This window comes from Pelodiscus sinensis, chromosome 19, assembly GCF_052426305.1.
Source record: "Pelodiscus sinensis isolate ZL-2025 chromosome 19, ASM5242630v1, whole genome shotgun sequence".
Lineage (NCBI taxonomy): Eukaryota > Metazoa > Chordata > Testudines > Trionychidae > Pelodiscus > Pelodiscus sinensis.
Genome location: NC_143070.1, coordinates 29,728,040 through 29,751,298, shown reverse-complemented (window position 1 = coordinate 29,751,298; position 23,259 = coordinate 29,728,040). Strand labels below are relative to the sequence as shown.

General features: G+C 51.0%; 1 protein-coding gene across 1 annotated transcript; it reads right to left on the bottom strand.

Annotated features, from left to right (window-relative positions):
• Window positions 1-928: 928 nt before the first annotated feature.
• LOC106732022 (butyrophilin subfamily 2 member A1-like) lies at window positions 929-21,979 on the bottom strand. Its single transcript, XM_089771202.1, has 11 exons — window positions 21,866-21,979; window positions 18,276-18,623; window positions 16,245-16,526; window positions 13,289-13,405; window positions 10,126-10,158; window positions 9,789-9,821; window positions 9,668-9,700; window positions 6,429-6,449; window positions 5,369-5,374; window positions 5,254-5,280; window positions 929-2,146 (listed from the first exon to the last, which is right to left on the bottom strand). Exons 1-11 carry the CDS (start codon window positions 21,969-21,971, stop codon window positions 1,596-1,598), a joined length of 1,557 nt encoding a protein of 518 aa, XP_089627328.1. The 5' UTR covers window positions 21,972-21,979; the 3' UTR covers window positions 929-1,595.
• Between the last annotated feature and the right edge of the window lie 1,280 nt (window positions 21,980-23,259).

Sequence of the window (23,259 nt, the reverse complement as noted above, 5' to 3'; positions counted from 1 at the left end):
CCCAGCTGTGACAGGTCATGTATGCGCGCCTTGGGACAACACTGTTCTGTAAACTAGAACATTGGTATTTCTCTCTGTGTGTTACACGCAGATCTCACTGGGGTAGAACATTTTGACAGGAGGGATCCCTGTTTGTTACCTTTTGCTGCCCTGAACCAGTGGGTGAGGTAGGGAAACAGGAAGAAAACTTGAGACAGGGCAGAACAAAACAGCCTATGACAAGAGGGGAAGACAATCTGCTGGGGCTCTGTCCTATGAGTGGGGCCATCGCTCACTCAGCCCTGGGGCTGGGGTCCCCCTGCCTTTGCCAGCTCCCCTCATTCCCTCCCCCCATTGTGCTAAAACCAGCTCCCCCCACACAGTTGATTTGCAGCACAGAATGCCCCGTGTGGCAGGGCCTTGACACTCTCACTCCTGCCCCCACACTGCCCCCTGTGGCTGTTTGAGTCCCCTCCATGGGCAGAGACCCCCCCGAGGGAGGGTAATGCCAAAATCTTCCTGTTGCTCACTGGCCCCATCGCCCTCACTGGGGGTATGTCTACACTACCCCGCTAGTTCGAACTAGCGGGGTAATGTAGGCATACCACACTTGCAAATGAAGCCCGGGATTTGAATTTCCCGGGCTTCATTTGCATAAGCGGGGCTCCGCCATTTTTAAATCCCCGCTCGTTCGAACCCTGTGCCGCACAGCTACACGCGGCACGAACTAGGTAGTTCGAACTAGGCTTCCTAGTTCGAACTACCGTTACTCCTCGTGGAATGAGAAGTAATGGTAGTTCGAACTAGGAAGCCTAGTTTGAACTACCTAGTTCGTGCCGCGTGTAGCCGCGCGGCACAGGGTTCGAACGAGCGGGGATTTAAAAATGGCGGAGCCCCGCTTATGCAAATGAAGCCCAGGAAATTCAAATCCCGGGTTTCATTTGCAAGTGCGGTATGTCTACATTACCCCACTAGTTCGAACTAGGAGGGTAGTGTAGACATACCCTGGGCTTCTCTGCCCTGCTCTGTTTCTGCCAAGGGCTCTTATCTCCCTCCCCTCCTTTTCATTAACCCTCCATCCCCGTGTGACCTTGGAACTTCCCTTCCTGCTGCTGCACCCGCTCCCCACCCTGGCCACTGCAGCTACCCAGACATTGTATCCTCCCATCTGTTGTTTCTGCACCCCACAGCCCAAATGCCTGCACCCCTCTGCCCCTGCAGCTGGATGTCTCCAGTCTAATCTCTTGCCCTCTCCTCTCCCCAGCTCACAGGCCTGAGGTTGGGAACTGAGAGGGGGAGAGCAGAGGGCAGGCAGTTGATGTTCTTTGTATCATCCCCATGGGAACACAATTAGGGTCGGTGCTGGGAGGGGACAGTCTCTTCTGAGGGGGTCACTGTTTCCATCTACACAACAGCCTGGTCCCATGCTCTGAGAACAACCCCCCGGCAGTGGATTTAGTGGGTTTTGTGTGATGCCCCCCCACATTGAGTGCAGGCTGCTCTGCCGCCACTCCTGGTGCTCTACCCCAACAGGAAGATCAAGAGGAGTCAATGGGCAAGTGTGTCATGGTGCAGCTCTGTGGTAATGTGACCCAGGGCAGCTGGAGGTGAGAGACTCAGCTCGTGGTACTGCCAGTCCCTCCGGTTTGTGCTGGGACCAGGCAGATCGTCAGGGGAGCCGCATCATAACCAGTGCGGAAATAAGGGCGGATCATCTCGGAGAAGGTGTCGGTGAAGGTGAAGAGATGGGACCTGTCAGTCACATTGTAAAACGAGACCTCGCCCGCCTCGTAGTCCAGGAAAACTCCCACCCGGCTGGGCCTGACGCTCACAGGGAGGGGGGTCAAAGGGGAGGTGCAGGCCTGATATTTGCCATAACTCAGCCACACGGCCCAGTATCCATCACTGGGTGTGGTTCTGAACGATGCCTTCCTGCTCGCAGATTCCCTGCAAACCCCCAGGTACCACTCAGTCTTGTCCCCCACCTCCACCTCCCAGTAACGTCTCCCGCCCGCGAACCCCTCGGTGCCCAGGACACAGGCACAAGTGTCAAATCTCTGAGGGGTGTCGGGCAGAGCCTGGCGCGTGTTTCCGTATCTCACACGTTTCCGACCCTCAGACAGGATGAGGTTGGGATGAGCCGTGTCTGGATCCAGAGTCACAGTCGCTGGGAAGAGAGAGGCAGGGGTTAGTCACTGGGGTCAGAGGGAAATTAATCACTGTCTGTGTACGGAGGTGGGGAGCGGGTGTTGCCTGAGGGGCATCAGGGACCCCTCTGCCTGTGAGCAGGGGAAGGGCTGGAGAGGTGGGGAAGGTGTTGGGAATGAGACAGTGGGTGAGAGGAGGGGAGGGGACAGACTGGTGCTGGGAGAGCAGAGGGGGCAGAGGAGGTGGAAGGAAGAGGGGAAGTACAGGCAGAAGTACAATGGGGGACAAGAGCAGTTGTCTCCATGAGGATGGGGGGGTGAGGTAAAGGGGCTGAAGGGCGTGAGGGCAGCAGCAGGCAACAAGGAGAATGGGACAGACCCCACGGGCAGAGGGAGCCAGGGAAGAGGCAGGCACCAGGGGGCAGAAAGGTGAGAGGCAATGGGGGAGCTCTAATGGGGCAGAGGGGAGCCAAGGGAAGGACAGGTGATGGTGTCCAGGATATGAGCAGTGGGGCAGGTGCCAGGGCCACGTGGGGAGAGAGCAGGTAGCCACAGGTGGGACAGAGTGAGGCAGGAGCCTGGGTCAGAGGGGCTGGGGCAGGGAAAGAGGCAGAGGGGAAAGGGTGGGGCAGACCCCAGGAGGCACCAGGGCAGTGAGTGAAGGGCAGTTATCAAGAGAGAGGGACATCAGGGTGGGTGACAGGAAGAGAGGTGGCATGAGGGAAGGGGCAGTCCCCAGGAGGGCTGGGGGCTGGGTGGAGGGGCAGATGCAAGGAGGGAAGAGAGAAAGGGGCAGGCACCAGGAGGCACAGCAGGCGGGAGGGGAGCAGAGGGGCACAGGGGCAGACAGAGGGGTGTGGGGAAGGGCAGGCCCTAGGGAGGCAGAGGGGTGAGGAGATGTGGGCACCAATACAGCAGAGATGGGGGAAGAGAAGGGCCTACACCAAAGGACACAACCATCAGATGTGTAGCCAGGATTTTATGTGCACAGGGGCAAGGGCAAAATTCCTGCTCCCCTCCCCCACACTGCTGCCACTGCCACCACCATCACCACCACGGCTGCACGGCAGGGCCCCAAACCTGGTGCACGGCTCAGCCTGTCCCTGGGCGCAGGGAGGCATGTTCCACATCTTCCCCTGCCCGTCTAGTTTGGGGCCAGGCCCCTTCATGCACTAACCCACTGGGGGATATAGAGGAGGGTGGGGCTGGGTGCGGAGAGGCAGGAAGGAGGCTCCAGCTGGCAGTAATGGGAAGAGGAGCAGGTGAGCTGAGGGATGATGGGGGGAGTGGAGAGAGATTAAACTGGCACCCCCCTAGCATGGTGCCAAGGGGCAAATGACCCCCCTGCCTTCTCTTGCTACACCACTGACAAAGGGGGGCAAGGGAAGGGACATCAGGCAGACAGTGGGGCAAAGGAAGAGGCAGGTACCAGGAGGCAGATGGGGTGAGTGCAGAGATGGGGCTCAAAAGGACAGAGGAGGAGTGAGGGGCTGACACCAGCGGCTGGGGGTGGGGTGAGGGGTGTAAGTGTCAGGGAGGCAGACGGGAGGGGCAGGGGAGAACTAGGAGGATGGTGAAGGGGTGAAAGGGAAGGGGGCAGACACCAGTGGGTGGCAGTGGGGAAAAGGGACTTGTGCTCAGAGGAAAGGAAGGGGCAGGGCAGGCACTGAGGGGCAAAATGGGGTGATACAAATGCCGGGGGCAGTGATGGGTTTGGGATGCGGAAGGCGGTAGGGGAAGGGACCATCAGTGTGAGGGAGGGCAGGGAAAGGGGCGGGTGCCAAGGGCTATGAGGGGAGGGGTGAAAGCTGGGGGCAGAGGAGGAGCAGATGGGCAGACAGCAAAGGGGCAGGTGGAGGTGCAGGCACCAGGGGGAGAGTGGAGGGACGGACATGGAAAGGGGCAGGCAGCAGGGCCATCAAGGGGCAAGAGGAGGGAGATATTGGGGGAGGGGAGAGGCAAAAGGAGAGGCAGATCCAGAGTGGGAGGGGGAGGGGCAGGGTCAGGTGAGGGGAGGTTGAGGCAGACTAAAGGAAGGGGGAGGGGAGGAGTAGGTGCCAGGGCAGGGGCAGTGAAAAGAAGTCCGGGCGTGAGGGAGAGGAGGGTTGGAATGCGTCATGGCTGTGGGGAGTGAGGAGAGCCGGGTCACTGGGCAGAGGACTGTGAGGGGGAGGCACTAGGGCGGGGTGGGGGCCCTGCAGCCAGAGGGGAAGGAGGGGATGGAGAGGGGCGTGTGCCAGGAGGCAGGCCCAGCACCAGAGGAGGGGAGCAAGTGAACAGTCACCCTAGGGCCTGGCATTTAAAGGGGCTGGAGGTTCCTGGCTGCCCCTGCTGCTATTGTAGCAGCAGCCAGAGCCGCAGGCCCTTTGAATTGCTGTCACAGTGCCCCCTGCACTGGGGACCCGCACTCCGGGCTCTCTGGGCACCATTGAAATTTCTGCAAACCTACTGCCCCTGCCAATGGCCCTACTGGAGACCCTGGGCCTGGTGTTCATGGCTCATCAGGGAGTGACTCGTGTCTGGGACCCTGGCCAGGAGGGGGCAGCTCTGGGCACAGGGGCGGGACCGGTCATTCCCTAGAATGAGGCACCAAGGAGCTGGTCTCGGGTTCCCGACAGCCTCAGGGCACGGGGTGTGAAATGTCCCAGAGCCCAGCCCTGCCCAGGGCCCGATGGCCATCGACTGGGCTGGGGGCAGTGAGAGGGGAGGGGGCACTAACCCACAAGGAGCATTTGGCCTTCCTGGCTCTAGTGCTGACAAGCCCCCTGTGGGGACAGGAGGTTTGAATTCCTTCTTCCTCACCCCAGCAGCACCTGCTGCCCCTCTGCCCCCCCTCCCGATCGGCCTTCGCATCCAGCTGGACAAGCTCCTGGGCCAAGCACGGGAAGCAGGGAAAGGACCAATATATACTAACTACAGGCCATGAAATAGCAAAGGAGCAGTCACACAAGTGTCTGTGTGCACCCTACACAGCAGGCACCCTGGGGGGAAATGCTGTGTGAATACCAAGCACCTCAAAGCTTACATTTTGTCTACCCCTTAGTGTAAGAGCTGTAAGGGGACTGAGCAGGGACAGAGCCCCAGGGCAAAGGGCCAGCGGGACTGCAGCAGTAGCAGAGTTAGTTACCTGCGTATCCTCGGGCTCTCATGAGTCCTGTAATAATCAGAGACAAGAATTTACACAAATGAAATTCAGACTCAGCAAGACACACACTGAAAAACAAACCAGAAATGGGACTTACCCAGCTCTGCCGGAGGGTCCATGGGAATGAGAGGGGGGAATAAAAAGGAAAAAAAGAACAAAAATGAATTAATAGGGAGAGTCTCAATAATAAAACTGTCCAGTTTTGAACCCCGCCCTCCGGCTTCAGTGGGAATTTAGCCTGAGTAGGGACACCCGGATTGGGCTCCTATAGTCCCAGCATCTGCTTTATGACCCCTGACCCTGCGAACCCTCCCTGCAGAAATCAGTGGGACTGCAGCTGTGAGGATCACTCAGGTGAGTTGGGGTGGGGGAACAGAACGGGGTCTCCGCAATAAAGGCAGAGTCACTGTGTGCCGGGATGGTGCACAAATAAATAAGTTTCCTTTATTCACCCTCTCCACACTCATGATTTTATAGACCTCTATCATATCCCCCCTCAGTCTCCTCTTTTCAAGCTGAAAAGCCCCAGTCTCTTTAGCAATCGAGGTGTACCGGTAGTTCGGACTAGGAAGCCTAGTTCGAACTACCTAGTCCATATCACGTGTAGCCGCGCTGCACGGGGTTCGAACCAGCGGGGTTTTAAAAATGGCGGCTCCCACTTATGCAAATGAAGCCCGGGAAATTCAAATCCCGGGCTTCATTTGCAAGTGCGGTATGCCTACATTACCCTCCTAGTTCGAACTAGGAGGGTAGTGTAGACATACTCTGGGAGAGGAAGGATGATGATAAAATAAGGGCAAGCACTGATGACTGTGAAATGAAAAACAGGTTTATTCAATCACATCAGGAAATGACAAACAACTAAATAGAGATACATTTAAGTGCTTATATTCAAACTCCAGAAGTCTAAATAATAAGATGGGTAAACAAGAGTGACTCGTATTAACAGAGGGTACTGATATAATAGGCATCATGGAAACTTGGTAACCAGTTAAAATTCACGTTACAATTCCACAAATTTTCCATTCATTATTTCTGGGTATTCCCTGCTGTCATGTCTATCACCTGTTCGGTAACACATCAGTTTGTAACTAACGCTGCTCTGAGTGGCCCTTTTCCAATTAAAACATAATTGAAACCAGTCGACATGCCCTCACCTTTCATTGCCTCGTAGTCAGCTGGAAAGTAAAAGACATGGCGGGTTAGGGTTGAGTCTCATGACTTGCATCAAAACAGCCAAGCTAAGAGCAGCGTCTCCCTCGCTGGGAATACGAATGGGCTGCAAGGTCTGTCCATAGACGCTAAGCAGAGCACAGCACAGGAGTCAGTTTGCTACAGGGACAGAGACCCAGACTGTCCTGCCCCTGCTGTTACATGTGCTGAGTGATACACCTCAGACATTGCACAGGTAAACCCAGACCAGTGGGCAGGGCTTCCTGACACCACATCACTGCTCTCTGTCCCCCCCATATCAATCCCTGAAACCTTCCCACCTGCCCCTCTTCACCGCCCCTCCCCCCATCCACAGCACAGACACACGCACTGGGAAGTCCCACCCAGGGTCATACCCCCGTAACCCTTTACCAATCTCCTGCCCATTGCACGTTATTAATTGCATCCACTTGCATCTAGGGATCTCACACAGCATTGGGCTCCACACTCAGGGCCTGGGCCAAAGATGCTAGGCCCTGTACACACACACTCAGGGCTGAGTTCCATTTTGCTAGTTCCTGTTCACACACAGTCCAGACTATAAGGCTATGTCTACACTGGAGGCTTCTTGCACAAGAATTCTTCTGCGGAAGAGTTCTTGTGTAAAAAATCTTCCACAAGAGCATCCATGGCAGTGTGGACACTCTCTTGCGCAAAAAAGCTCTGATGGCCATTTTAACCATAGGGGCTTCTTGCACAAGAAATTCATGTTGTCTGTCTACGCTGGCTTCTTCTGGAAGAGCTCTTGCACAAGAGGGCTTATTCCTTTTTGGGAGAGGAATAACTCTTCCGAAAGAAGCCCTGTTTTACAACGCTGTACTGTAAATTTACTTGTGCAAGAACACTCGTGCAGTGTAGACAGCAGGCAAGTTTTTGTGCAAGAACAGCTGTTCTTGTGCAAGAAGCTGCCAGTGTAGACATAGCCTAAAAGAGGGAGACAGGAAGAGCTGGATCCAGCAGAACAGGCAATGAAGAAGCAAGTAGAGCAGCAGGAGGAAGGGAGCTCGGAAAACCAAGGATTTAATGGAGATGCCTGGACGGGTCGAGGGTGTCAGAAGGAGGAGGAGGAAGAAGATAGAATGAGGATCACAGCGAAGCCATTGGACCAGGCCAGGAAAAGGTTGTTGGAAACTTTGGTGAGACCGGTTTAAGAGGAGTGCAGGGGGCAGAAGCCGGATTGCAGAGGGTCTAGGATAGAATGAAAAGAGAGGAACTCCAGATAGCGACTGCAGACAGAGCATTCACTGAGGGTACGTCTAGACTACAGGCTTTTGTCTACAGAAGTTTTGTCGACAGATACTGTCGACAAAACTTCTGTCGACAAAGAGCGTCTACACTACATTCAGTTCTGTCGACAAAGCAAGCTGCTTTGCCCACATGGTAGTGTAGATGCGAAGGACAGTTTACATGCAATAACACCTTCTGTCGACAGAAGGCGTTATGCCTCGTAAAATGAGGTTTACCAGCGTCAACAAAACTGCTGAGTTCTGTCGACGTTATGTCGACAGAACTCAGCGGTAGTGTAGACGCAGGTATAGTTTTGTCGACAAAAGTCCACTTTTGTCGACAAAACTCTGTAGTCTAGACACACCCTGAGGGTACGTCTAGACTACATGCCTCTGTCGACAGAGGCATGTAGATTAGACTACCCGGCATAGGAAAATGAAGCGGCGATTTAAATAATCACCACTTCATTTAAATTTACATGGCTGCCGCGCTGAGCCAATCAGCTGTGTGTTGGCTCAGCGCGGTAGTCTGGACTCTCCACGGTCGACATCAAAGGCATTTGTCTACCTTCCAGGTATGCCTCCTGGGAACGAGGAGTAAAGGTAGTTCGAATTAGAGAGCCTAGCTCGAATTACCTACTCCGTGCCATGTGTAGCCACGGGCACGGAGTCTGCACCAACGGGGATTTAAAAATGGCGGCGCCCGGCAAGATGCAAATGAAGCCTGGGATATTTAAATCCCGGGCTTCATTTGCAACTTTGATTGCCTACATTAGCCACCCTAGTTTGAACTAGAGTGGCAGTGTAGGCATACCCAGAGAGACTGAAAGTATGTCTACACTTCAAAGTTAATTCGGAATAACAGCCATTATTCCGAATTAAATTTCATAATGTCTACATAGGCAAACCGCTATTTTGAAATAAATTCAAAATAGTGGGGCGCTTAATTTGAGTTTGGTAAACCTCATTCTACGAGGAGTAATGCCAAACTTGAAATAGCTAATTCAGAATAAGTGCTGTGTAGACGCTTATTTCGAAATAGGGGGCCTCCAGCCCTTCCCAGTTTCCCCTGGTGGCCACTCTGGCCACAAGGTAACTCCTGACCTTATGTCCTGCCAGACCTGGTTCCAGCTGGCCTTAAATCTGAATCAGTGTCCACTCAGTGTGGACGCGGTATTTCGAATTAGCAAAACGCTAATTCGAAATGCATTTTGTGTGTAGACAAGTTAATTCGAATTATCTTAATTCAAATGAACTATTTAAAATTAAGATATCTCGAATTAACGTTGTAGTGTAGACATTCCCTAAGTGTCACAGGATGGCTGGTCCTTTAAGGCGAGTTGAGCGCATCTGAGACTAATCAGCTGGTGCTGGGGCTAGGGATCAGGTGACGGCTTAAAGATCTGCTGGTTTCCACAAAAGCCTGTCCAGCAAGTCCCTTAGCTAAGGGAGGGCAGCAGGAAGATGCCTGCGGGGCACCCTGGGGCAGGGGAAAGAGCCCCGTTCATGTTTTTGCAGAGGCGACTGGTGAGGAGTGACATGTTGATGGGGGAGGACATGTGACTGCCCCACATGACGCCCATCTATCCTGGTCCCCACTTTGCCCCTCCCTGCCCCTGCCCTGCCTCTCCCCATCATTGTTCCATCCCATCCTATTTCTTTACCCAAGTCTCCTGCCCCCGGCCATGCTGCCCAGGGGACTATGCTGGCAGGGGGAAGGCTGGCAATCAGAACAGGGGTCAGCTCCCCAGTTGTGTTGCTCCACTTCCCACGGATGAGTGCGGGATGGGACTGGGGACAGGGGGAGAGGCAGAAGGAGGCAAGAAAGGGGATGAAGGTGAATGAGGGGGCAAGGTCATGTTCAATTTGGTGCATTTTCCATATAAAGAAATCGACCGAGCCGACGCGACTGGCATGACGTGAAATGTTCGGCCCGTCCCATCGGCCCAGCCACTGACCTTTCTGCTGCTTCATGGCAGAGCGCAGTTTCTCTGCGGGAGGAGAGAGGGAGAGGTGAGATTGTATCCTGTGGTGTTCAGGGGGGGAATGGGGAATTTTGTACCTGGCCCAGGCACTGACCTGTCTCCTCCTTCCAGTCAGACAGCAGGGTCTCTAGAGAGAGAAAAGGACGGGAGTGACTCATCTATTGGTAGATTCTCAGGCCAGAAGTGACCTCTGTGACCCGCCCGTCTGAGCTCTGCATTACACAAGCCTGGCTGTGGCCTGCCCCCCACTAATCCCTCCCGTAGATCGTTTGATTCATGTATCAGCCCAGTCTTGATTTCCAAACCACCAGGGCTGGAGAATCCCCCTCGGCCCTTGGGAAATTCTTCCACCAGTTAGTTCACAATGGCAGGCGAGATGTCACCCAGCCGCGTTCACGGGGACAGTCAATGTGACGGGCCCAGACACTGACCTTTCTCGCTGTCCAGGGCAGATCGCAGAGTCTCTAGAGGGAGGAAGGGTGAGAGGTGAGATGGCCCCATTGTGTTTGTGGTGCGGTTCCCACTATTAATGTACCTGGGCTGTAAGTGAGTCCGACAGACTGACACGCAGGACACACGGACTGATCCGTCTCAACATCCCTGCACTGACCCTCCTTCACCTCCCTCCCTCACTGACCAACCCCTCTAGGGGTTCCTCTGAGTGTCACCCCCCAGCCTGGGCCCTGTCACCCTCCTGTCTGCTCTGACTGTTGATGGGGAGGAGAGAAACTCGCCTTTCTATCCAGGTCTCTGTCGGCTCCCTTCTGTGCCTGAACTCCCCCCGCTCCTGCCTGTGGGGGTGGTAAAGGGAGATGAGTGATGGGAATGGGCCATTGACCTGGGCTGGATAAGGGACAGGGTCTCACTGGTGACATCCTAGGCCAACACCTGACCATGTATCACTAGGATCGTGCCTGTTCCCTGGTCCTAGTGGTTCACAGGAACAGCTCTCCCTAGGGCCTGGATAGATGGGGGTGCCCCAGCTAAGAATGGGGTGGAGGGGCCTTTCTTTAGCTGGGTGCTGCTCAGGTCAGCAGGGGTGCGTCTACACAGCACAGTTATTCCGAAATAACAGTCCAAGTATCTAACTGTAATTTAGTTATTTCAAAATAAATTCAAAATACTGAGCAGATTATTCTGACTTCTGTAAACCTTCATTGCAGGAGGGATAACGCCTTTCCCGAAATAGCTATTTCGCAATAGCAGAAGTGTGGACGCTCCACTGCTATTTCGAAATAGCTCCTCTTCAGGGCCATTCAAAGTAATTACTGCCCAGTGCCTTCTGGGGCTCTACGTCCAGGTAGCACATCTGCATTAGGGGAGCCTGCCCCGGACTCATTTTGAGGCTTCCCTCCAGCGTAGACGTGCTATTTCGAAATAAGCTATTTTGCAAGATTTCTTCCGGAATAACTTATTCCGAAATAAATGTGCTGTGTAGACGTAGCCCAGGAGCCAGGGAGCAGGTGCAGATGGGCACCTAGAGACATCGCCTCTAAGATTAATTCTTTGCTCTTTGGAGCTCGTCCCCTTGGCGTGTCACCCTGGGGTCCCACCGCTGCAGGCAATGGAGGTAGAGTCATGTGTTCCAGTCACAGCCTGCGCTGGACCGTCTTGTGTCCAGTGTGAGCAGTGCTCTAGGACAGCTGGGCCATTCCTGGGTGTGTTTGTGCTGTTACAGCAGCCCCAGCCATGCAGCTGGTGCCGGGGGTTCTCTGAAAGGCCCAGGGAATGAGACTGTTGCAGTTAATTGTTCAGATTGTTCAGCACTTGGAAATGAGCCCAGCCTGGTTCTCTCTGGGCACAGAGACAAACTTCACACGTGACTGAAAATGAGTTAATGCCTGTGTGAGGGGGGGGTCTCAGCCCTGCACTGGCCCAGCAAGTGTTGGACGTGGCCTGTGGGTGCAAGAGGCCAGGCCACCTCACCCCTCCAGTGCACACTCCTGCTGGATGCTGGCTGTGCAGGGTGTAGTTCAGCCAGTCTGGGCTGGCAGGAATAGAGCAAACACACGCTGTGAGCTCCTTCCAAGAGACTGATGGCAGCTGAACACAGCGAATCCATGGCAGGCCCTCTGCTGAACACAGAGACAGAGTAAGACAGCTGGCTGGTGCCGGCGGAGGAAACACCAGAGCTGGAATCACGGTTGGGAAACAGCCCAGAGGAGCATTTGTTGAGGTGGGAACTTCCACCTCAAACCAGGATCCTGGGCTGGGACAAAGAGGGTTAGAATAGGCCTGGATCCCCCTACCCTTTCTTGCACTTCCCACTGGATGCAGCAGTCAATCAAAGGTTTGGGTGCTACTGCCTGAGATGGTGACTATTGAGTACTGCTACTGGAGACTAGAATCCCAGATTGATTGACTCTGGCCACTAGGCATCGCTGCCCTGAGGACAGAGGGGCAGCCCGTATTAAGTCTGGCCATGGGCAATGTTCCCTTTAACTTTTTTCATCCGTATGGGGAATAAATTTTGTTCTGTGCACCAAGGCATTTGTTGATGTGCACCACCACTAGAAACACGCACTGCTAGCTTTGGGTGCTCTGCTAATCAGCTGGACAGCACCTGTATCTCTCCTGGGTGACTGCCAAAGTGCAAGGCTTACAGGGAACACTGGCCATGGGGCCTCGCTGCCCCACGAGCTGCCCTATAAATAATGGCCATACAGCTGCTCTGCCCTGAGAGCAAAGGCATGTCCCAGATCTCCCACTGCTAGGTCTTGCTACTCCAACCACAAGGAGCCACACTCATGGAAAAGGGACATTTTCCTTCCTCGATGGCCTGAAATCCTACTACACCCTGTCACCTAACCAAGAGCCAACCCTCATAATGTAGCTGTCAAAACCACAAAGTAAACCAGTTCACACCTGGTGGTGCAGTGTGTGTAAGGGCGTAAGCAGAGTCTCAGTGAGCTCTCCCCTGAGGCAATACCATTACACCGCTTATTTTCAGGAAGAACCGCATTGTGCAAGAGGGTTTTTTTGTGCAAGAAGGGACAGTGTAGACAGCTCCTTCTGGTGCAAGAGCGTCTTCTGCAAAAATGGCAGCTCATTAGGTATGCAAATAAGGCTCAGAGATATTCCATGCTTAGCCTCATTTGCATATCTCTTGCACAAGAACCGGCCAGTGTAAACATAGCCTTAGTGTAGATAAAGTAATTGCCAACCTTTCCATTAGCACTACTTTCCCACTCACAGCTCCTATTCCACTGGATGGGGAGGGAGGGCACATGCAGAGGCTGGAGGGGACAGACCCGGAAGGGAAGAAATCCCCTCTCCTACTTGCTGGTAGCTTTTTCTTGCCAAGTGCTTTGTGTTGGTGCTCCAAGTCTAGCTCGCTGGACTCCACACGGGTGTTTCCATGTAAGCTGTGCTGATCCCAAGGGACAGTTCAGAATCACATTTGTTTGGGATTTTTTAGGGAGCTTTGAAGGGGTGGAGCCATTTGACACTTACATGACGTCACCATTCACCCTCCTTCCCACTGCCTGAAACTTTGTAAACATGGAATCAACCCCCCTTAATCCCAGTATCTTTACTGTTGTGTTTCATTTTTATCTCTCTCCCCTGCCCAAATCCCCCAGCCTGTTACATCACCTTTTGCATGGTACTGCCTCCAGAAGCAGAAACTGGCCACAGCAATGACAGAGACCAGGAGAGCCACGCTCACCCACACAGACACCATCCAGGCATTGACCCTGGGGAAAAAAAGCTCTGCAAGAGAAAGTGCCATTGATTTGGGAGCGAACACGTGCAGCACGGAGGCAGGACACTACGACAATGGTGACACTCTGACTAGGTACAAGAATCACAGGGAGAAGTGGCTCCTGGGTGCTTTATTAATAAGTCAATGAAAGTCCAGACCTTAGTCTTCTTGCTGAGGATGGTTAATTAATGGAAAGATGTGTTGAGGGTAGGGAAGGGGTGGGACAGAGTTCTTTGGTGCTCCCCCCATATGTTCAGGCAGTCTCTAGGGCAGTGTTTCTTAACTATGTTCTGTGGTACACTGGTGTACCACGAGGCAGTCGGAGGTAAGCTGGGGAGAACAACAGAGTTCAAAATGGCTGTTCTTAAAGGAACAGGTGACTTTTTTTCCCCTCAATAACTTTCTCCCCAACCCTTTTTTTTTCTCAATAACTTTTCTCTGGCCTCTTTTTTTTCCTCAACAAAAAGTCCTGGGTGGTCCTCATAAAAAAGATTATTGTTTGGTGTTCCTCTGTCTTAAAAAGTTTAAGAAACACTGCTCTAGGGCTTCCTGACACTCCCTCACAGGGCTTAGCCACGTGAGAGAGCCAGGCCCAAAATATGTTAATGCACAATTTTAATATAAACAAAACTTGAGTCTGGAGAGTCAGAGTAAAAATTCCTCCACGTTCCTCTTCCCTGGGCTCTAAAAAGGGGTGATATTGACAAGAGGGTCCTTGCTATGTGATTAGTGTGACATATTGAAAACAGCGTTAAAATCACAGACTGCCTCTCTGAATCCTGAGGGTTTTTCTGGTGTTGCTTGCAGGCTTGGGCTGTGCTAGGAGCTTTGTCTGCTGCTGTATTTGGCTGTGGGGTGTTAGAGCTCAGGATCTGGGGGACTAAAGCAGTGTTACACTGCAACCTCGCAGGAAGAATTTTTGTTTTGTTTCTAACTCTCTCTGGGTATGCTGCTTATCAGCAGTGCAGCACTATGAAACCTCAGATGAATAGTCTTGACAAATGCAACATCATTATTATTACAGAGGTGGACTACTCATTCTGTATTAACAGAGCTATTTGGTAGATAATAATACAGCCGCTCTCCAAGTTACGAATGAGTTACGGACCAACACTTGGTCTGTAACTCGAACTGTTCGTAACTCGGATCCCATAGAGTTACATGGCAACTGCGCTGTTCGTAAGCGCGGATCGCCATTCGTAACTCGGATCCGCATTTATGACCGCTTTGGTCATAAGTGCGGATGGTCATAAGTGGAGGTGTCCGTAAGTCGAGGAGCGGCTGTACAGAAAAAAATATGAACTTTTTTCTAAAAATTAAGATGCTTTTTGTTGAGTGTATATTTTGGCTGATCCTTTATTGGCTGATTCTTTATTGTAATTGTTAGCAATGCAAAAACTCTCATAAACCTCATTATGCAGGAAAGGTAGTTTATGCCTCTGTGGGTGCATCTACACTGCACCCTTAGCTAGAAATAAGATACATAATTTGCTCTATGCAAATTGAGTATCTTACTTCAATTTTATTTCGAAATAGGCTATTTCAAAATTTCGTGCAGCCTCAGAGAGTGGCCATGTTATTCTGTACCTGCAAAAACAACAAGGAGTCCTGTGGTACCTTAGAGACAAATTTATTTGGGCATGAGTTTTTATGGGTAAAAGCCATTTCCGATGCATCTGATGAAGTGGTTTTTACCCACAAAAGCTTCTGCTCAAATAAATCTGTTAGTCTTTAAGGTGCCACGCGATTCATCGTTTTTGCATATGAAGTTAGGAATATTAACTAATATAGCTGTAGTTTAGCTATGCTATGCTAATTTTGGTGATGTCCACTGCTAAAATGTCAGGTACAACAATGGAAAAGCCAGACAGGGATTGTGGTCTATCACGGAGGACAATGGACAATGAAAAGGAGTGACCTGATACTACTCCTCCATTTTGGGCAGCCAAACTTCTCCTCTAGTTGTTGGGTAAATCAAACAAAAGATTCCCGCCTATGTAAGGCAGGGAGGGAAACAATCAGGGTCTTTAGTTTGCTTGTCCTCCGCATCCCCACCCAAAGAGACACTGAAAAACACCTGGAAACAAGAACAGAGAGGCAGTAAGGATGGAAGAACTGCTTGACTGAGACTGGAAAGATATTTGGCCTGTGAAAAAAATCTACCTAAGACCTATGTCTGTCTAGGGTGAGGAGGAATCACAATTTATAACCAATTTCTTTAGTGAATCTAGCTTAGTTTGTGTGCTTTGTTTTATTTTCTTATCAATCTGCTTTGTTCTATTTGCTTCCTCTTTGACTTCTTAAAATCCATCTTTTCTAGACTTAGTTAACATATTTTTTGTTTATAATTGTTTATAATATAAACCAGTTTGTGTAATTTCTAATGGGGGGGGGGAGGGAGAAGTTGTGCATACCTTCTCCCACACTGAGGGAGGGGATGAATTTCATATAGTTTTGGGTTTGCACTTCAAGAAAGGTGAACTCTTGGAGCAGTGGCAGGTCCCTTAAGATGAGCCTTCCTAGGGTATCTGATATCAGTGTCTGTATCATTCTGCAGCGGGGTGTGGTCCCGCCTGCATGCTTGTGAGCTAGGCCCAGCAAGACCAGGTAAAGGGGGCCCAGGCTGGCAGAATAAGTTGATTCAATTGCTTTCCAGTATAGCAGGTAACATCCTGAAGGAATCCAACGTATCACAGCTGGGTACTGAACTATTATAAAAATCTTTCCAATGATCTCCCAGCCTGCAATGTGCTAAACACCCTCAGCTCCTATTGTGGTCAGAGTTTATTTCTATATTGATATTAGACGCCCACAACTGTCCCATGCCAAGTGACTCAGGGCACCGACCTGCTATGGAAATCACTGACTCTGTCTCTTGGTTGAGTCGTGGGTTCCTGATGTGGCAGGACACCTTCCGGTTGGATTCTTCTGTTAGAACAATGGCAGTCTCTGTCTGAAACAAGCCACTGGCCTCCTGGGACGTCTTTTCAGAGGCCGATGGTAAACGCTGTCCCTGGTGATCTCTCCACACAGCCTCGGGCTGTGGGTACCACCCGGATGATTGACACACCACCTGGACCCCTCCATCCTGATGTCCCTCCATAGAGATGGCAGGAGCAGAGCCCAAACCTACAGATGAAATGAATGAAATTGTGCTAATGCTACAGTGCCTAGTAATGAGCCAAAAGTTTTATTACACTGAGCTAGTGGAGCAGGGAAAGAGCTCACGGCTTCACCCCCTCCTCTGTTGCAGCTGGACAAGCCCCACTTCCCCAGTACCACTGCCCCAGCCCCACTCTCCAGACGGAGTGCTGAGCAGACCAGGCCAAGCCCCCAACCACACTGTCTGGAGTTTATAATTGTTTAACTGGCTGGAGTTCTGGGGTAGGAGACACTACTCCATTTTTCCAGGGCCCCTGGCCAAAACATCTATCACCCCCTATTACAAGTATCAGAGGGGTAGCCGTGTTAGTCTGAATCTGCAAAAGCGGCGAGGAGTCCTGTGGCACCTTATAGACTAACTGAATTGTTGGAGCATAAGCTTTCGTGGGCAAAGACCCACTTGACATGCATCTGATGAAGTGGGTCTTTGCCCACGAAAGCTTATGCTCCAACACTTCCGTTAGTCTATAAGGTGCCACAGGACTCCTCGCCGCCCCTATTCCAAAAAAGTTGTGAAACATCACCTGACTTTTCATTGATGTATCTCATTAGCCCCTTGCTCTAATTCAGTGGCTCTTAACCTTTAAGACTACTGTACTCCTTTCAGAGGTCTGATTTGTCTTGCATACCCCATTTCATCTCACTTGAAAACTACTTGCTTACAAAATTAGATACAAAAATTGAACAGTGTCACAGCCACTCTTACTGAGAAACTTCTGATTTCCCATTTTTACCACATAATTATAAAATAAATCAATTGGAATATAAATATTAAACTAACATTTCAGTGTAGAGTACATAGAGCAGTACAAACAAGTCATGGTCTGAATACATTTTAGTTTGTACTTACTTCATTAGTGCTTGTTATGTAACTTGTTATAAACCTAGGCAAATATCTAGATCTCTAAAAAACAACAATGGTCTGGTAGCACTTTATAGACCAGAGGCTCTCAAACTTGTGATACTGTGACCCCCCCTCTTAGTTGCTCGCAACCCCCTTCTAAGCCGCTCACGACAACCCAGGGGATCGGGACCAATAGTTTGAGAAATGCTGTTATAGACTAACAAAACAGCTACATGTTTTGTTAGTCTATAAAGTGCTACCAGACCATTTGGATTTTTTTTCTGTACAGACTAACTTGGCTACCTCCTGAAGCATCTAGAACTCTGCATATCCCCAGGGGAACACCTACCCCTGATTGAGAGCCATTGCTCTAATAACCTCAAATTTAGCCCACTACACACACCCCAGATTCCAATGAATCACAACCATTTTCGAGACAATCTGAGTATGAGTGTAAATTTTAGAACCCTTAGGACAGTCATTCTCAACTTGTTTCAGTCCACGGACCACCAGGCCAATCAAAAAAATGTTGTGGACCACCTCCTTTTTGAGACATGATAAAAAAAGAGCAGACAACTAACATTTTGGTTTGAAATTTATTTCTTACTAACAGATTTTTGGTGCCTGCCCATGCCGTGTGACTTTGGACAATGTTCCTATGGACCATCGAAAAAGTCACCATGGACCACCAGTTGAGAACACAGCCTTAGGGGAAAAAGTAATTGTTAAACAGCGAGCTAGAATAAACCTTAACCAGAGCAGAGCTACTGCCCTGCTGTACTGAGACAAGTCAGCTGTCATCTCACAATGACCCCTCAGATTCCTCTTATTACCCTGTTGAGGACATCCGAGTATCAGAACAAGTTACTGACCTGCCACCCGGAGTTCCAATAAAGCTTCTTCATAAGAGACACTGGACTGAAAATAACATGTGTACTGCCCATTGTCAGAGGGACGGATATTGTGTATTCTCAGGAAAACTCTCCCATTGGTTATGTCGTCTTTCAAGAGCTCAGTTCTCCCTTGATATTCCACCATCTGCAGCCCATACTGATCCTTCCCGCCACGATACAGGTGCACAACTGAGGAGAACTTGCCTCGGAACCACCTCACCTCCATATTTTCTGCGCTCATGCTGGGGGAGAGGTGACAGGACAGGACGGCCTCCCCACCTAGGGAGGCAGCGACTGGACGCTCAGGTCCCCTCACTTTGAACTGTGCTGTGAAATGTACAATGAAAAATGGAAATGAAATAAGCGAGAGGCTGGGAGTGGCATTAACTCAGCAGTAACACACACAAGCTGGCTGTGTCTACATTGGCACCCTTTTCCAGAAAAGGGATGCTAATGAGACACTTCAGAATTGCAAATCCGCGGGGGATTTAAATATCCCCCGCGGCATTGGCATTTACATGGCTGCCGCTTTTTTCCAGCTTGGGGATAAGCCAGAGAAAAGCGCCAGTCTAGACGCATACACGAGGCATACAGGATCTGCCAACGAAGGGTTCTGGGGTCGGCAGATCCCTGTCTAGGCTGCCACGCTGAGTCGACAATCAGCTGATCAGCACAGCGCGGCGGCCATTTTGATTTAAATGAAGCGGTGATTATTTAAATCATGGCTTCATTTCCCTTTGCCGAGTAAACTAATCTACATGGCTCCATCAATGGAGCTATGTAGTTTAGACACACTCCCAGAGTTCACATGTGAGTGTTTAGACACTGTCCTGACTATCTCTGAATGAGGCTCAACATTTCTCATGGGCACCCTGGGGCTAATGATATGGACAGGCCTGGCTCTCTGATATACCAAGGCCTTTCCATGCTGCTCCAGCACAGCGGCTTCCTCATCTGCAGGAGCAAAGGGTGTAACGCAGACAACGTGTGAAGACAGGAAAGCAGATGATCATCAGTATGCAGGTGGTGATTTCAGGGTAAAGTCAGAGGTCAGATAATAGAGAGGGAAGAGGCAGATAAAGTGAAGGAAGCAGAGAATGGGTATCTGTGGGCATGTCTACACTACAGAGAAGATTGAAGCTGCCACTGTCAATCTTCCAAGCTACGTCTACACTGCAGGCTTTTTGCACAAGAACAGCTGTTCTTGTGCAAAAATTTGCAGAGCGTCTCCACTGCACGTGCGTTCTTGCGCAAGTAAATTTACAATAAAGCGTCAGAACAGAGGGCTTCTTGTGCAAGAGTTATTTCTCTCCCCATGAGGAATAAGCCCTTTTGGGCAGGAGCTCTTGTGCAAGAGGGCAGTGTGGATGGGTGGCAGGGGTTTCTTGTGCAAGAAAGCCCTATGGCTAAAATGGCCATCAGAGCTTTCTTGTGCAAGAGAGCATCCACACTGCCATGGATGCTCTTGCGCAAAAGCACATGGAAGTGTGGATGGACTCTTGCACAAGTACTTTTGTGCAAAAACAGTTCTTGCTCAAGACGCCTGCAGTGTAGATGTAGCCCCAGGGTTTGAATTAGTGGGTCTAGTGAAGACAGCTAATTCAAAGTGAGAATTAGTCGACGCTGGAAGTCCTGCTTCCACAAGGAGTAAGGGACGTTAAAGAAAGTGTGTTCTCCCTTCAACTTCCTGCAGTGTGAACAGTGCCAGAAGTTGAGTTAAGATGTGTGACAGGGCGTTTTCCATGCACTGGCCCTTTAAACGTAAAACCCCAGCCCTGACCTAGGGCTGAGAGCAAAGCCCCAGCTGAGGCAGTTCTGGCTAATGAGGGCCCAGCAGGGGGCTATATAAAGAAGGACTCCTGGGCTATGTCTACACTGGCAAGTTCTTGCACAAGAATGGCCTTTCTTCCACAGAGCATCCACACTGCCCTCCCACTCTTGCGCAAAAAGATTTACAGTACGGTGTCAGAAGACAGGGCTTCGGAAGAGAGGGCTTGCGCAAGAGCTACCCTCTTTTCTAACAGGTGTAACCACTTTTGCGCAACAGCTCTTGCGCAAGAGGACAGTGTGAACACGCGGCAGGGGTTTCTTGCACAAGAAAGCCCAATGGCCATCAGAGCTTTCTTGCACAAGAGAGCATCCACGCTGCCATGCCTGCTGTTGCACAAAAGTGCATGGCAGTGTGGACGTGTTCTTGTGCAAGAACCCGCCAGTGTACACATAGCCCTGGAGGGAGAGGGGGAGCTGACTGCTGCTCTGGACAGAGAGCAGGAGGGACCTGGCTGCCAGGGAAAGCAGGAGGCTTCCTGGAGGTAGAGCAGGGCTGGAGAAGGCAGGCAGAGCTGGGGAGGCTCTGTCCAAGCAAGCCCCCAGACTGTAGGGCCTGAAGCAAGGCTGGAGGCCACTAGGGTTGTAGAGAGGCAGCCATGGTGGGTAGGGCCAGCAGGTCCACACCCCTTTGTTGGTGATGAGTGGCCATTACCAACTGCAGTTTGCCCCTGAGGCAGGGGCTCGATGAAGACTGTCAGGGGGTCACTGAGGCAAGGTGGGGACAGGGGAACGGGGTGTTCCCTGGGAGAACAGGGTGCCCTGGGGAAGGGAGGACCCTGAGTGCAAGCAGGATAAACACCAACCCCCTGCAGGGGGGCTCAGACACTGGTGTGGGCCCTGCCAGAGGGCAGTGTCCTGAAGAGGATGCTGTGGTCAAAGAGAAACATGGGTAGACGCCAGCTAGAGGGAGACGTCCAGCGAATCATCAAGCGAATTCCCAGGATTGCCAGCTGATGGTGAGTCTGCCCCATGACAAGGTACTTTGACTTCAGCTACGCAATTAATGTAGCTGAAGTTGCATATCTTAATTCGATATGAGTATCTTATCCTGTAGTGTAGACATGCTGTGTGTTTCCACATGGCAGGGGTGGGTGGGGAGAACCACAGAGCTAAGACTGAGCATTCAGAGAGAGCTGGTTACATTAGCAGGATGCAGACCACAGCAGGTGGGAACTAAAATGCCTGAGTGTCCGTGAAGGCAGCCCTGGGGTGGAGTGAAACTCCAGAAGGGGGGTCACAGAAGGCACAGAAAGAAGCAGCCAGCAAATAGCCTCACATCCGCACAGTGGGATGAGGTCTAGTTCTTAGCCCATCAGACGTGGCTAGTGCTTCATGAACAATCTGTGGGTTGTTCCTTCTAAAGTGGAGAGTCTGGGATTCAGGACCCCTTCCTGGCTCAAGAGTCTGATTTGTGAGGCAGACGGTCTGTCGGTGCCCTCTCTAGGAATTCATAGTGTCCTAAATAGCTTGTGACCCCTGTGGCGGTGCTCACTTGTGTTCTGTGTTTTGGAAGCTGCCAGAAATAGCCAGAGCAGTAGCATGGATGTGGTGTCCAGGCCTGACATGATGATGCAGATTGTAACCGTGGTTACTGGGTACCCAGCCGTGCCCTGTGGTTTTCCACATTATTGGCAGGCAGAGCACAAGTGGTTTACAACGCAAGGCAGTGAGGGGAGATGGCTGGGGATGACCAGCCATAGCAACAGCAGCAAACCCAGTGAGGAGGCCGGAGCGCCTACCTGAGGCCAGCCTGTGAACCAGCAGAGCGAGGCAGAGTGTGAGGTAGCCAGGTAGAGCCGAGCTCACTGTGGAGCTGCGGGAGAAGGTGGGAAACTTCCCCATCATTGTCGCTGGGCCTGGGAAACAGGAGACATAACAACAAACCAGACAATGAGTGAGTGGGAGGCAGCAACAGCACCACAGCTGTCTGGCTTTCACAGCCTTGGCCCATGGCTCAGTTATGTTTGTATTACCATGGGACGGGGTGTATCAACCCCGCACTGAAGTTTAGGGAGTTGCATTGGCCTACTTGGCTGAGAGCTACAGAAGGACTGGAGCTTGAGGGCGGAGAAGACTTCCCCCCCATACCTCCATGTGTGGAGGTTTTTCACTGACATATTGACTAAGGCCACTAGGCCGTAACACTCAGGTTAGAGGGACTTCCATATTGATTGAGGTCATTGGGCCATTTTGTACATCGACTTGGTGGCTGTCAAGTCACTCCATCAAAGCAAATAAGTTCAAGAGGCCTATGAGGGCCGCTCGCCCCTCAACATACCACACTTACCTGTAATCACAGACTAAGGGCAGAGGGACCATTAGATCATCTAGTCTGATCTGTGCCGCAAGTCAAAGGCTCTCACCCATTTACCCCAGTACTGAGTCAGACTTGTGTTTGACTAAAGCATCTTAAGAACATAAGAACAGCCGTACTAGGTCAGACCAAAGGTCCATTTAGTCCTGTGTCCTGTCTGCCAACAGTGCCCAGTGCCAGGTGCCCCAGGAGGGGTGGATTGAAGACAATGATCAAGCAATTTGTCTCCTGACATCCATCTCCAGCCTCTGACAAACAGAGGCCAGGGGCACCATTCCTTACCCCCTGGCTAATAGCCTTTTATGGACCTAACCTCCATGAATTTATCTAGCTCTTTTTTAAACTCTGTTATAGTCCTAGCCTTCACAGCCTCCTCTGGCAAGGAGTTCCACAGGTTGACAGTGTGCTGTGTGAAGAAGAACTTTCTTTTATTAGTTTTAAACCTTCTACCCACTAATTTCATTTGGCATCTTCTAGTTCTTATATTATGGGAACAAATAAGTTTTCTTTATTCACCCTCTCCACACCATTCATGATTTTATAGACCTCTATCATATTCCCCCTCAGTCTCCTCTTTTTCAAGCTGAAAAGCCCCAATCTCTTTAGCCTCTTCTCACATGGGACCTGTTCCAAACCCCTCATCATTTTAGCCGGCCTTTTCTGAACCTTTTCTAATGCCAAAATATCTTTTTTTGAGGTGAAGAGACCACGTCTTCCAGCAAGTTACCAAGAATTTATTTTACAATAGCAAGAGATGGACAGTTTATCTCTTCCTGGGATAATTTGTTCCAGTGATTTATCATCTTCATTGTTACAATT